This window comes from Anolis sagrei, chromosome 4 (genome assembly GCF_037176765.1).
Source record: "Anolis sagrei isolate rAnoSag1 chromosome 4, rAnoSag1.mat, whole genome shotgun sequence".
Lineage (NCBI taxonomy): Eukaryota > Metazoa > Chordata > Lepidosauria > Squamata > Dactyloidae > Anolis > Anolis sagrei.
The window spans coordinates 27,930,987-27,944,068 of record NC_090024.1 but is presented as its reverse complement, the minus strand read 5'-3'; the positions used below and the strand labels follow the sequence as shown (position 1 = coordinate 27,944,068).

At 39.3% G+C, this 13,082-nt stretch overlaps 1 protein-coding gene across 2 annotated transcripts in view; it reads right to left on the bottom strand.

Moving 5' to 3' along the window:
- The window catches only part of LOC132772847 (nardilysin-like), a 44,043-nt gene extending 34,064 nt beyond the window's left edge, over positions 1–9,979 (bottom strand). Inside the window, exons 1-6 of one of the 2 annotated variants that reach the window (XM_067467032.1) lie at positions 9,789–9,979; positions 7,730–7,941; positions 7,548–7,684; positions 3,984–4,065; positions 1,680–1,833; positions 571–644 (exon numbers count right to left, since the gene is read on the bottom strand). In XM_067467032.1, the coding sequence (XP_067323133.1) occupies positions 571–644; positions 1,680–1,833; positions 3,984–4,065; positions 7,548–7,684; positions 7,730–7,941; positions 9,789–9,979 (850 nt within the window). Of the gene's footprint in view, positions 1–570; positions 645–1,679; positions 1,834–3,983; positions 4,066–7,547; positions 7,942–9,788 lie in introns of both variants that reach the window. The other variant, XM_060771699.2, reaches the window with a different exon arrangement.
- Between the last annotated feature and the right edge of the window lie 3,103 nt (positions 9,980–13,082).

Sequence of the window (13,082 nt, the reverse complement as noted above, 5' to 3'; positions counted from 1 at the left end):
TCTGTTCCCATAGACTTTTGATGCAGGCATCCTTCTTTTTTCAACCACTGTCACAGTGATTCTCTTGCATGATATATTAGGGTGGTTACTCCTCCAAATCGGCACAACTCCAATATCTCAAAGGGCATGCTCAACATTTCCTTGTAGTTTTTGCTTTATTTGGGGTATTTACTTTGATCGTGTTGTTCCAAAGCCCAAGTTTGCCTCAGCCTCATTGAATTGAATAGGATTTCCTCTCCAAAAGATATTCTTAGAAGTGCAGTCCTATTGTTAATTGCCTAGTTTGGTATGCTTTGGGAGTTCATAAAATCACTCTCTCAGAATTTATTGACTACAGTCCAAAGTTCAATACAATGAAGGTCCCTGATTTCAAAAGGCTTAAGTATACTTAACTTTTTGGATTATAGCCATTTTATCTAAATATTACTTTTGTAAAGTTGTTATATAAAAGATAGGTCATCCAAATTTCACAATAGGAATGCTACAAAAAACTTGATGAAAGTTTTTTCCCAAGAACTTCAAGATTATCAATAAGCATTTTTTAAAAAAAATCAAACCCATTTGTTTTACCACTATCTACAGCTTCAACTTCACGGTCAATTGCATCTTTAATCATCAGAGGATGAATGAAAAACTGTGCCCATCTAGAAGACAAACAGAATAACAACAGGCCAAGTCAACCTGCATTGGAAAAACCTGAATCAATTTTTTATAACACTATATGAGGCCCTTTAAAGCACTGAAGATAAGTAAATACAAGGAGTATGTTAGTCCCAACTAGAACAGACCCATTGAAATAACTGGAATTTGTTAGTCCGAAGTTCCATTTTTCCTCCTCTTTCGGCCCTCGGGGGCGCTACTCTAGTTAGAACTAACATGGGGTTTAGTCCAATGAACCCAATTGTATCTGACACCATTATTTTACAAATTCATTTTGAACATTGTGGTTTTCTCACATCTAGATCAAGAAGTCCTAATGGCCTTACTCCTGCTGTCAAATAATGTTTTAATGTTTTATAATTAGATGCAATGGGGACTTTGCATACTATAAAATAATTCTTTTGAGTTCCATTTTAAATCTGCAGTACTACTTCATATTGTAACTTTTTATTGATAATTGAATTTCTTTAATTTACATCGTCCTCCTTGAGGCCAGCCGTGGCACCAACGGGCCCAGGAGGGCCCCACTATCGCCCTCCTTAAGGCCAGTCATGGCACCAATGGGCCCTGGAGGGTCTCACTATCACTCTCTACCAGGCCACTACAGCTCCAGTTGATCTATTGCTGTTTGCTGTTCGTTCATTTTGGCAATGAATACTTGCCACTTTGTTCTTTAGTCTGTAAACCACCCTGAGTTGCTTAGGGGAGATAGGACAGTATACAGTATATCATCATCATCACTACTGCTATCAATCTATGAGAGGTTAATGGTTCTTTCCATACTAGAAAGTGCTGTTGAATGTGACATGTAGAAATGCATTATCAATTTCCGAAATGTTTATGTAAAGGAGATGTTAAGAAAAGAGAGAGAAAAGGAAAGAAAGCTGACATTTGATGCAGAAATGAAGTACTGACATGTAGGATGACTGTGTTAATAGTTCTTACATTAGTTGGTTAATCTCTCTCCTCCCCTCTCCCCATGTCCCTGGCAACTACTTGGCTTTGTTCTGCTAAAATACCTGTCAAGGGCTTCTTTAAAATATTTCTTCTGGATATCAAAATGGAAGACTGTTTTTTCTGCGTCTGTTGAAGCATTGTCCGAGCCCCCATGTTTCTTGAGGAATGTGTCAAATCCATTTTCATCTGGGTATTTTTTGCTACCCATGAATACCACTGAAATAAAATGCCAGTAATTGTGTAGCTGATTAAGAGGCATGTGTCCTTATCCATAGATACAACTATGCTCAATTACATGCACAGAATATGTATATGGAGGCTTCTCTACTCATTGAAAGCTCTAATGGGAGAAGACTTTTGTGCACTCAAATCAGTGATGATCTGCCCCTTTGTTATTTATTATTACTGAGGATCCTGCATCTGAGATATAGCCATAATGGCATGACTATGAACTATCTTCAAGTCTGAGTCTACCCCAAACTCACTTTAATGACATTATCACATGAACATAGGGATTTACTACCCATTGTAGCAACTCCATTGGGGCCTGGTGTGGGGAACCCATTGTCCCTCACTCCGCATTGCCTGGCTTCCCCCTTACCCCATCCCACAGGGGGAAGCGTCTACCACCCAGCTTGCCTCTGTTGATCCTAATGCAATACTGGAAGCCTCCCATGTTGCCATGTTGTTTTTGTACACTGGTTCATTTTCCCTTGAGCCCTACTGGAAGTAAATGTACCTCATGGGATGGGAGCCAGTGGGCTCCATGGCAAAACAGAAGAAGACGGGCAATTTAGCCCATCTGATAAGATCATAGATCTCAGTTCTGTCATGCTGGGAAGTACTGAAAGATTACACATCTATCCAGCATAATATTCTTATGATTTCTTTTTTAGTGAAATACATAATATTTATTTGGGGGTTGTATTAGGGAGGGATGTTGAGCATTGGAAGCAATTCTCCCATTTCTGAGTCATATTTATGCAGATAAAGAAAATAAAAAGTGAATGTGAGTAAATTTTTATACTTAAAGTCACAGAAAAGGAGCCTTGTGTCACTTTTGGGGAAAGAATGACTAATCACCAGCACATTCCTTTCAAAAAGGACATTTCATTATATATGATTTCTGGTCGCTTCTGGACCAGTTTTCTAAGATCTACAGAGACACTTGCTGGGACACCTCAGCAAGCGAGAGTCCAAAAGTGGCAGGCTCAAACCCAGAACCTAAATCAATGGCTGATACCAAATGAGAGACTCCCTCCTGGGCACGCAGAAAACTGGGTGACATTGAAAAGACTGCACTCTTTAAGGCATTTAAAAGACTGCACTCTGGCACTACAAGATGCAGAGCCAACCTTAAGAAATGGGGCTACAAAGTGGAATCCACAACATGCGAGTGTGGAGAAAAGCAAACCACAGACCACCTACTGCAATGCAACCTGAGCCCAGCTACATGCACAATGGAGGACCTTCTTGCAGCAACACCAGAGGCACTCCAAGTGGCCAGATACTGGTCAAAGGACATTTAATAGAATACCTAGTGTGTAAACTTTGTGTTTTGTTTGTTTGTTTGTTTTTAATGCAATACAACTGTTTTGGTTCGCTCCTGACATGATAAATAAATAAATTAGCTTCCTTATGTTCCAGTTTTTTTTACTTTTCCATCAATCCACCTCTTGTTCTCTGCTCACTTCTATTGCACCAAACTGAGTTCAAAGTGCAAAATTAACTTCAATTAACCCAGAAGATGAAAGGTCAGGAATGGGTTGGATCTTGTCCTTCTCACTAGGCTCAGGCAAAAGCAAAAGGCATCATTATCTCTTAGCTCGTCTGTTCTTCATAATTAATAGTTTGGCAATCTTAACTACACCAATATACTTGGCCACGTGTGTTCCAGTTTTCATCTGTGAGGTGCTGGAGGGTATAGCTAACCAGACATTTCCTTAGTTATACTGACATTCACACTTGTTTTTTTACCATCTGGCTATGGACTCCTTGTTATGAATAGCTGAAAAGCACTTAAAAATGTCTGCTATTTTAAAAATGCCATTTGAAATTTTTCACTCAATTCCTGGGCATGAAAGGTGGTACCAATCTTGGGCATTGTGGGAAATTTAAAAAGTAGATGTCTCTATTTATAACTCATTAATTTGTGCTTTTCAGACTTCATTTCATACACCTTCAAAGATCCTCACCAGCACTGAAAGTTAAATGAAGTATAAAGACAATAAGATAAAATTCAGAAAAAATTGAACCAGAACATAATTATGTTTTGTTTCTAAAAACCTGCATTCCAAATGAATAAATGAGAGGCCATTTTCCTCCCTTTTAATAAATATGAAAAAGAAAGAGAAACTGTTACATACTGTGTTCCAGAAAATGAGCTAGTCCAGGTAAATCATCCGGGTCACAGAAACTGCCAATGCAAACAGCAAGGGCAGCTGCAGACTGCAATAAAAAACACAGGGAATGGGGAGAGAGAAAAGAAAGAAGTGGGCATTACATCACAGGCAAAACATCACAACATTTTCCCTAGAATTAAATAATTCTATTTCTATCACTTTGCCACCCCATTCTACCCAAACAGAGAAAAACAGATCAAGATGTTATTATGTGTGTGTATGTGCCTTCAAATCTGCTCTCAACTTATAGCAGCCACATGAAATCCATGGGTTTTTTTAGGCAAGGACTACTCTGAGGTGGTTTTACTAGTTCCTTCCTCTGAAATATAGCCTACAGCATGCTTTACTCTTTCATTCTGCTTGTAATCAAACTCAGACCTGGAGTAACATATTGCAAAAGAAAATGTTTTACTTCCATCCAAGATTCTATATTGAAATATTCACATGGAGGGTTATGTAATGGTTGTGATATATGACCTTTTGCTGGAAAGCAATGTTGTGCAACCAGATGTGCAACATAATAAGGATGGTAAAAACTTGGCTGTGGGACCAAGCTTTCAGGACAGTGCAATAAGGCAGCAATAGGAAACTTTACCAAACTAATTTAGATTTGACACAGATTACCAAGACGGTTTTAAATGGTGTATTTTAATATTTTGGAAAAATTTTTAATGTTTATGTATACTCATATGAATTCTTATCCCAGCATTGAATGTTTGCTGTATATATGCTGTGCTCCGCCCTGAGTCCCCTTCAGGGTGAGAAGGGTGAAATATAAATGTTTTAAATAAATTAATAATAATAAATATGCAATTAAAAGTAGAACTGTATGTACAGTGGAATGCCATGCCTAACTTCACTTCCATGATTATGAACTTAGTGTACACTTTACATGGAAGCCCTTTCACATTACACAATTAGAGTACCATGGTTCCACGTTAATTACCATGATTACATCCCTTGGAACTCTAGGGTTGACATTTATGGAGCATGCCTAGGATTCCTTAGGATGGAACCATGGCAGTTTATGCTGAATCATACTCTTGTAATTTGTGTTAAAAGGCAACTGGAAATAAGTTCAACTGCTTCCTCAAGGAACTTATGCAAGTATATGTTGTGCCTCAGAATAGATTCACCTTGCTCTCTCTGACAAAACCAGCCAATATGAAGCAAAGCATCAAGCCAAAACCAGGAAGTAGCTTAGGTTCCATGAAGAGCTACTGCAAGCCATATCGCAACGTTGAAACTAACACAGGACCACCGTCCAGGCAGATTACTTATACGTTTCACAGCAAAACAGCAAACATCAAACAAGCCTTAACGAGCAGTTTTCCCACAGATGAAGTCAACACTTCTCTGCCAGCCGCGCACTCCTTCGCACCACCTGTCCTGCGCGGCCTTGCATCCCACCGACCGTCTGACCTTGCTTCCCAGCAACTGTCTTATCACCCACATTCCGATCTTGTGAAGACATTGAAGACACAGACCTGTCTCTAAATTGCCTGCCTCTAAATTCATGGGAAGAAAGCTGAGAGCCCACATCTGCACTATTCTCAATCCCATCTGCACTATTCTCAATCCCATTCCCATCAAGTTGGTGCTGAACCACAACAGTATAAGGCATCAACAGGGTTCTAATCAAAAATTGGGATGACAGAGGACTCAAATCAACGAATTGGTACAAAGATAATTTTCTCTGACTTGTTTTGAGTTAAGATTAGATGGGTTGATGTATTTGTGAAGTCTCCTCACCCTAGAGCTGGTAAGGAGAGAGAGAGAGATGTGGAATTATACCTGAGTGCCCTTCCTTCATATCCTTCATGAGAGAGGTGAAGTCAACATTCTGCTTTTGATATCAGAAGGGGACTTGGAATAGTCTTATGGCATGATTTGTCCATACTGGGCCCCTTTTCACACATCCTGGAAGTACAGGAGAACGACTAATCCCAATAGCACCCTTATAAGTTATTTACATGCAATGTCAAGTCTGAACACTCTTATAGATAAACCTTTCTAACTTTTTTCAGAAAAAATGCTAAGAACCTTATTGTATCATTCACAAACTAACTTAGTGCCTGTCTATATATGTTGTGTATCTATGGCATTGAAGGTTTGCCATGTGTATGTGCATTGTGATCCACTCTGAGTCCCCTGAAGGGTGAGAAGGGTGGAATATAAATACTGTAAATAAAATAAAATAAAATAAAATAAAATTAGCTTAGCAAGGTTATGAGTAAAGTTGTAGAGTTGTTGCAACTGTTTCTTTGTAAAGTTTGCTCAATTAGTGGCCGGTGTTCCTTTTTATGACTCAGTGTTGACTTTTTTAAAAATTCAAAACTGCCTTGGGAAGATTTTATCTCAGAGTGCAAAGCAGTGAAAGGAAATCAAACAAATAAAGGTTAAAAGCCAAAGTGTTCTGAGCTAATTCAGATGTCATATTGTTTGGATATATGGTTACAGAACATAGTGTGGATGTGATAAACACAAGCTGGCAGACTTGTATTGTGCAGGTACACATTTCAGCAAACTTGCATTGAAATCCGCACAATGCCCAGAAAATGTGTGCTTTTCGGGGAGAGGGGGAGAGGGTCCAGATGCCCTGCTGGGCTTTCCAGCAGGGCACTGGAACACAAAAGAAAATCCCTTAAAAAGTATTTTAAAAAGCAAAATAACTCACCAGGTCTCAATTTCCCCTTCTTTGGCCCTCTCCTGGATCATATCAGTGACTAAAAGGGGGGGGGGGAGGAGTGATTCCCCCCCCCCCCCTTTTAGGTGCATTATTGGTAAGACCCCGGAGAGCACCAAAGAAGGGCATTGTCCATTCATTTGACTTTCTGGCAATCCATGGTTTCTGTAGAACTTTCTCCAGCTCAAGTGTAGTTCTAAAATGGGCAACTTTTGATTCATTTCTGGCATTTATAGTTCAAATGTCCATTGTGGCATTATATTTAGGACTTCATCGCACCAGAGCATCTATTCACTTTAAGTCTAGTTGCTGCGTCTTGCAGAATTCTGGGTTTGTAGTTTAGTGAGGCCCAGGATCTCTCTGGCTGAGCAGTTTAAATGCCCCTCCCTCAACTACAAACCCCAGAATTCTGCAAGAGGCAGCAATTGGATAGATGCTCTATTCTGATGAGGTCCCAGGATGTGGCAAGTTCTTCGTTGATTTTGTTGTTGATGATGAAATCAGAGTTGAGAAGGGCAGTATATAAATATTGCAAATAAATAAATAAATCAGGTTTTTAAAATCGGATTGGACTCACATTAAGTTGCTGCATGGAACCGTCCTAAGAAGTTAAACAGCATCAACCTTTGTAGGTAACACACATCAATATTAGCCGAGATGCTGAGGGTTAGATTATTTAGCCTGCTGTACACATGATGATCCATCCTTTGAATGGTCCCTGGTAAGGGGAAGGCTACAGGACACCTGGTTTTTCCCTATGACATAGTCTCACTATTAGTTGTACTTTAAACAGTTTAGTGAAATTGCTATTGATTTAGATTAGATTATTCCAGATAGCATACTTGCTTTTCTGTACTCCCCATCTTATTGGCGTCTTCTTGTTTCACGAGTTCTTCATATATATCAGCATCCACATGATCTTTACTCTTTCTCCCATGCTTGCCAACACGCTTGCCGACATTATCATTAACAACCATTTCTCCACCAAAATCTTCAACTGTTGCATCACTACCAACTTCTCCACCTCCTGATTCATCTTCAGATCCTGCATTCCCACCTTTCCTCTCATCTTCCTCAATGCCATTGCCTTGGTCTGCAACAATGTTTTCATCATCATCTGTTTCATTTCCAGAAGACATCCTATCCTCTACTTCCTCATCTGATGAAGAATTGCACTCATCAACAGTCAAGTCAGATATCAAGAGTGCATGCAAGCCATTCTTTAATTTGATGTACCTGAAAAAGAACAGAACGCACAAACATTTTTGTATCACTATGTTTTCTATTGTATCACATTTCAGCTATGTACCAAATTTTAAGCAATACCTGTCATAGCTTTACTAAAGAACCCGAAGTGTTGTAGTTTGGTGATAATCCTGTCAAATCCTGTAAAAAAATACTATGGTTCCCAGAACTCTGCAAATACATAATGCTGTTTAAATCAGATAACACTGTAACACAGGAATAAAATTTGATTCAAGGATCAGTGGATTTGGTTAATGTTGTTATCCTTATCAGATCATGCACAGTCATGAGAATGATTTTATCTGCCTGCAAATTTCCAGGCTGTGATCCAGGCACTGTGTGTTTCATCATTTCCCTCCAAACTTTTTTTTATCTACCAACTACTATAATCTTCAGGAAGGCAAAGTGCTTAATGTTTTGTTGTTGCTATGTGGCATTAAGTAATTTTTGATTTACGGCAACCCAAAGGAAAACTTATTATGGGATTTTCTTAGCAAGATTTGTACTGAGGGCATTTGCTATCGACTTCTTCTGAGACTGAGAAAATATGTCTTACTCAAGGACAAATTCAGTGGGTTTCATTGTTCCAATAGGGGTTTAAACTCTAACCATTGTCCAAAACTCTAACCACAACCCCACACTGGCTCTTTCTTCTTCCAATTGTGATAGATTTAATTATATGAGAGGATACATTTGGAGTGAATCTTGATGGGATTTTTATTTTATGACATCTTCAACATGTAGACTTGTAAATGTATTTTGTTACCTTTTCTTTCATCATTCAACAGCAAAATCAATGAAGTAGGAAAATGTATTGATTCCCCCATTTCATTGTTTTAGGACTAGGCATGTTCTTTCTGGAAGATGCGACCTGTCAAGTATGATATCAAACTGTAGTCAGCAAGAAGGTTAAGCAAGTAATGAGAGTAAAAGTAACTCCTTTATGATTGATCTTTATTGTGTACATGATAATGGAAACAAGGACAAATTAAAAAAACTTGCCACATCTTGGGACCTCATCACAGTAAAGCATTTATCCGATTGCTGGCAGAATTCTGGGGTGTGTAGTTGAGGGAGGGGCATTTAAACTACTCAGCCAGAGAGGCCCTGAGCTTCAACAACAAATCCAGAATTCTGCAGGAGGCAGCAACTAGATTTAAAGTGGATACATTCTCTAGTGTGATGAAGTCCTAAATATAATACCACAACTGACATTTGAACTATAAATGCCACAAATGAATCAAAAGTTGCCCATTTTAGAACCACACTTGAGCTTTAAAAGAAAGTGAAAATGAATATGTAACAGCGTTTGGAAGAGAATTATTAAGAAGTGACATCAAAGGACAGAAAATGCATTGGTAAAAATGCTGAAGATAACCCTTAATGGAAGGACTTTAATGTTACATCAAAGCATTAACTGAATTAAGAGGAAGCATGTTATAGTAATCGGGTGTTGTACTAGGATTCTGGAGATCAGATTTTAGTTCACCACTTGGCCATGGAAACACACTGGATAACCAAAGATAAGTCACATTCTCTCAGTCTCAAAATGAAGCAAATCCCCTCCTTTTCAACACATTTTGTCAAGAAAATCCCATGATAGGAACATCATTAGTCAGAAATAACTTGAAAGCATAAAGCTACAAACTACATTATTTTTTCCACCTTTTTATAATAGAATCTTGGGGTATGGTCTTGTAGGAAGTCATTCTCTTTCTCTTCATAAATAAACCACAACTAGCCAGATTATGCCTAGGAGTGGGATGAGTACACATCAATTTCTTTGCTTTGGTATTGGTGGGTTTCCTTGCCCCACTTTGTGCATGCTCAGTATTTACCGGTATTCTTTAGGGTCACTAGGGGACTTCACAATGTCTGGGTCCCCCACATTTTTCTTGGTTCGGTGTTTCTGTCTCTCTTCCTCTTCCTCTGTTAGCTGGTTTGTGTTGCGACATCTTTGTCCTCTGTGCTGTTGTGGACGGATAACTGAACAATTTTCTATCCCTGTAGTATGCATCTCCCTAGACATTATAATAGCTCCCAGGCATTTTGTCAGAGATAGCCAATTGACCCACTTCTAGATCTTCCTGCCTGTCTTTGTCGTATTATGCACTAGTCTTCATCTTCCCAAACCAAACTCAGCCTCTTTCCGTGATTATGCAATCCATTACAGTTCTCATTGGCTAAATAGATTTTTAGAGATAGCATCTCTTTATGACATAGATAAAGAACAAATCCATGATTCCATGAGAAGCAGTCAGGAAATGAAAGACAAGAAACCCAGGACACAGTACAGGAGGCTTTATTAATTTCTTTTTGCATGTGGTCCTATTATTTACTCAAACCATCAAAGTTTGAGTAAATAATATAGTCTTTATCTGGTACATAAAAGGTAACAATGAAAGAAGCAGGTAGTCATTAGGCTTGTTTCATAAAAAAAAATGGTTCAAAACCCGTTTCAGATGTAGGGTGCACTGTTGGTTTGATTTGGAATTGAATTCCGAATTTTTCCAAAAAAAAAAAATAAAAAAAAAATTGGAACTTTCTGAAATTTCTGAAACTTCCAAACCGCTTTGTTAATAGCTGACACGATTGCGCAAGGTGTGAAAAACAGCAAATGGCACTTGGTAAACTTCAGGGGATTCTCTCTCTCTCATTTTTAGACCAATCCTGATTAAACTTGCTACAGTGCTAGAAAACATCCTCCTTTGTTGGCATATCAAATTTGAACATGTTCAGATAATCCATGGATTTTTGACAATTTTTAAAGGAATTTTAGTAATAAGGTATATTACAAGAAAAATAAAAGCTGCCCTCTTGATTTTTTATGGAAATGTCAAAAAGTTATAGGGGAACCCAAGAGTGGCTTGAATTGTTGGGAGATCTAGTTCTTTTGTGGTAATACACAGCAAACTAACAAACAAACACAGAGCCCTGAGAGCTGTTGGCCTTGGAGCTTGACTTGGGAAGAAGAGCTTGTGTTCCAAGAGTGGCTTGAATTTATGGGAGATCTAGTTCTTTTGTGGCAATGCACAGCAAAATAAAAAACAAACAACAGAGCACAGAGAGACCTTTTAGCCCTGGGGCCAGTTTTCATAACTTTAGGAAGGAGAGTTTGTGTTCCAAGAGTGGCTTGAATTTATGGGAGATCTAGTTCTTTTGTGGCAATGCACAGCAAACTAACTAACAAACAAACAAACACAAAGCCCAGAGACCTGTTGGTCTTGGAACCTGTTTTCATAACTTTGGAAAGGAGAGATTGTGGTCCAAGAGTGGCTCGAATTTATGAGAGACGTAGTGTTTTTTGTGGCAATGCACAGCAAAACAACAAACAAACAAACAGAGCACAGAGAGCGCTTTTAGCCTTAGGGCCAGTTTTCACAACTTTAGGAAGGAGAGTTTGTGGTCCTAGAGTGGCTTGAATTGATGGGAGACCTAGTTATTTTAAGGCAATGTACAACAAACTAACAAACACTGAGCCCAGAGGGACCTGCTGCAATGCTGGGGCTTTTAAAAACATTGGAGTGTTTTGGTTCCTCCATGCTGCTCCTTCCACCCACACCGTGCACCCACACACCTCAATACCCTTGCAGCTCCCGCCCATACCTAACACCATCAGCAACATACAAGCAGCAAGGCAGGCAGCCAGGCAGGCAACAGCCCTTCTCCCAGCTCTTCTCTGCTTGCCCTGCTCTTCTTCCACCCCAGGCCCACACCAACAGCAACAACACAACCTCCTCTTCCTCTTCCTCTTCCTCTTCCTCTTCCTCTTCCCCTTCCCCTTCCCCTTCCCCTTCCCCTTCCCGGACTAAGAACGAGCCTTTCAGCCATGTGCTTCCCTTTATATAGAGCAATTGCTGCCAAAACCCCTCCCCTTCCCAAAACGTGTCCCCTGATTGGCTGGGAGGCAAGCACCTTAGGATTCGCCTCCCAGCATGCAAGCTGCTTGGTTCCCAGCAGGCTAGAGTGAAGAAAAAATGCTTCATTACTTCTGACTCACTTCCTGAGTTGAAAGTAAAATGGCGGAAAATGCTTCAAAACTAAAAGGGAATTCCGGTGTTTAAAAATACGTTGGAAATCCCTTCGGAAAAGTCTTTTTAACGAATTTATAATGAGTTACGAGTTATCTGACATAAACCTATCCATGTCTAGTAGTCATCTAATCATTTCCGGGTTTGTTGGTCTCTGTAGAAACAACTCATTTCTTTCTAGCCACTCAGGGTGGATCCAGATAGCCCTTTATTCCAAAGCATCCATGTTAAAAAACACGGATGTTTTGGAAGGGCTTTCTGGGGTGGGATTAGTCCAAAGGAACCTGTGGAGGCCCTCCCCCCAGGCCCCCAGAACCTTTAGAAAAGTTTTTAAAAACTTACCAGCCTGCAGTATTCTTTCCGAGCAGCTCTCCCGGAGCATACAAATGATGTGCCAGGAGAGCGGGGGAGGGGGGAGCAGGTTTCCCCCCCATGGTTTATAGTGAATTAATGCGGAACTGCTCAGAACCTCATCTGGACAGCCCCCTTTTTATTGCGGAAGTTTCCACAATAACATAGAAGTTTCCGCAAGCATCACATAGAATCCATTTGGAATTATCTACTCTTTATTTTCAAAAATGATGTTGTTAATGGTTGAACAGAATCTGGAAAGCATATTACAGTAAAGTACTGCATTCAAGGTGTAGTGATAGCAATGAGTGTCCTCTGTGTTTTTATACTTAAAAAGTAAGCCCCTCCTTTTGCATTTGTGCATTTGGCAAAAACTATACACAAAGAGACTTCTCTCTTCTTCTTCTTCCTATGGAAGTGTACCATGAAACATATGAACATGTCACATGTGTTTATTACTTGTTCCAGAAATACATTATTTTATAAAACAATCTGTTTTTCAAACATAAAAAGGATATTACAGCTGCACAATGAATAGCAACAGTTTCTTTACTAACATTAGGAGTAGAGAAATAAAATAAGTGATCAATCAAGGTTAAAAAGAAGCATTGGCAAAGATTCATCATAGGTTTATAGTACCATTATCACCTCCACTTATGTCAAGGAATCAGCAGTGATTTGGTAGAGCCAACCAAAAAAAGAAAAAAGAAAAAAAAGAAAATGGGGATTGGAGGTTAATAGCATAATGTA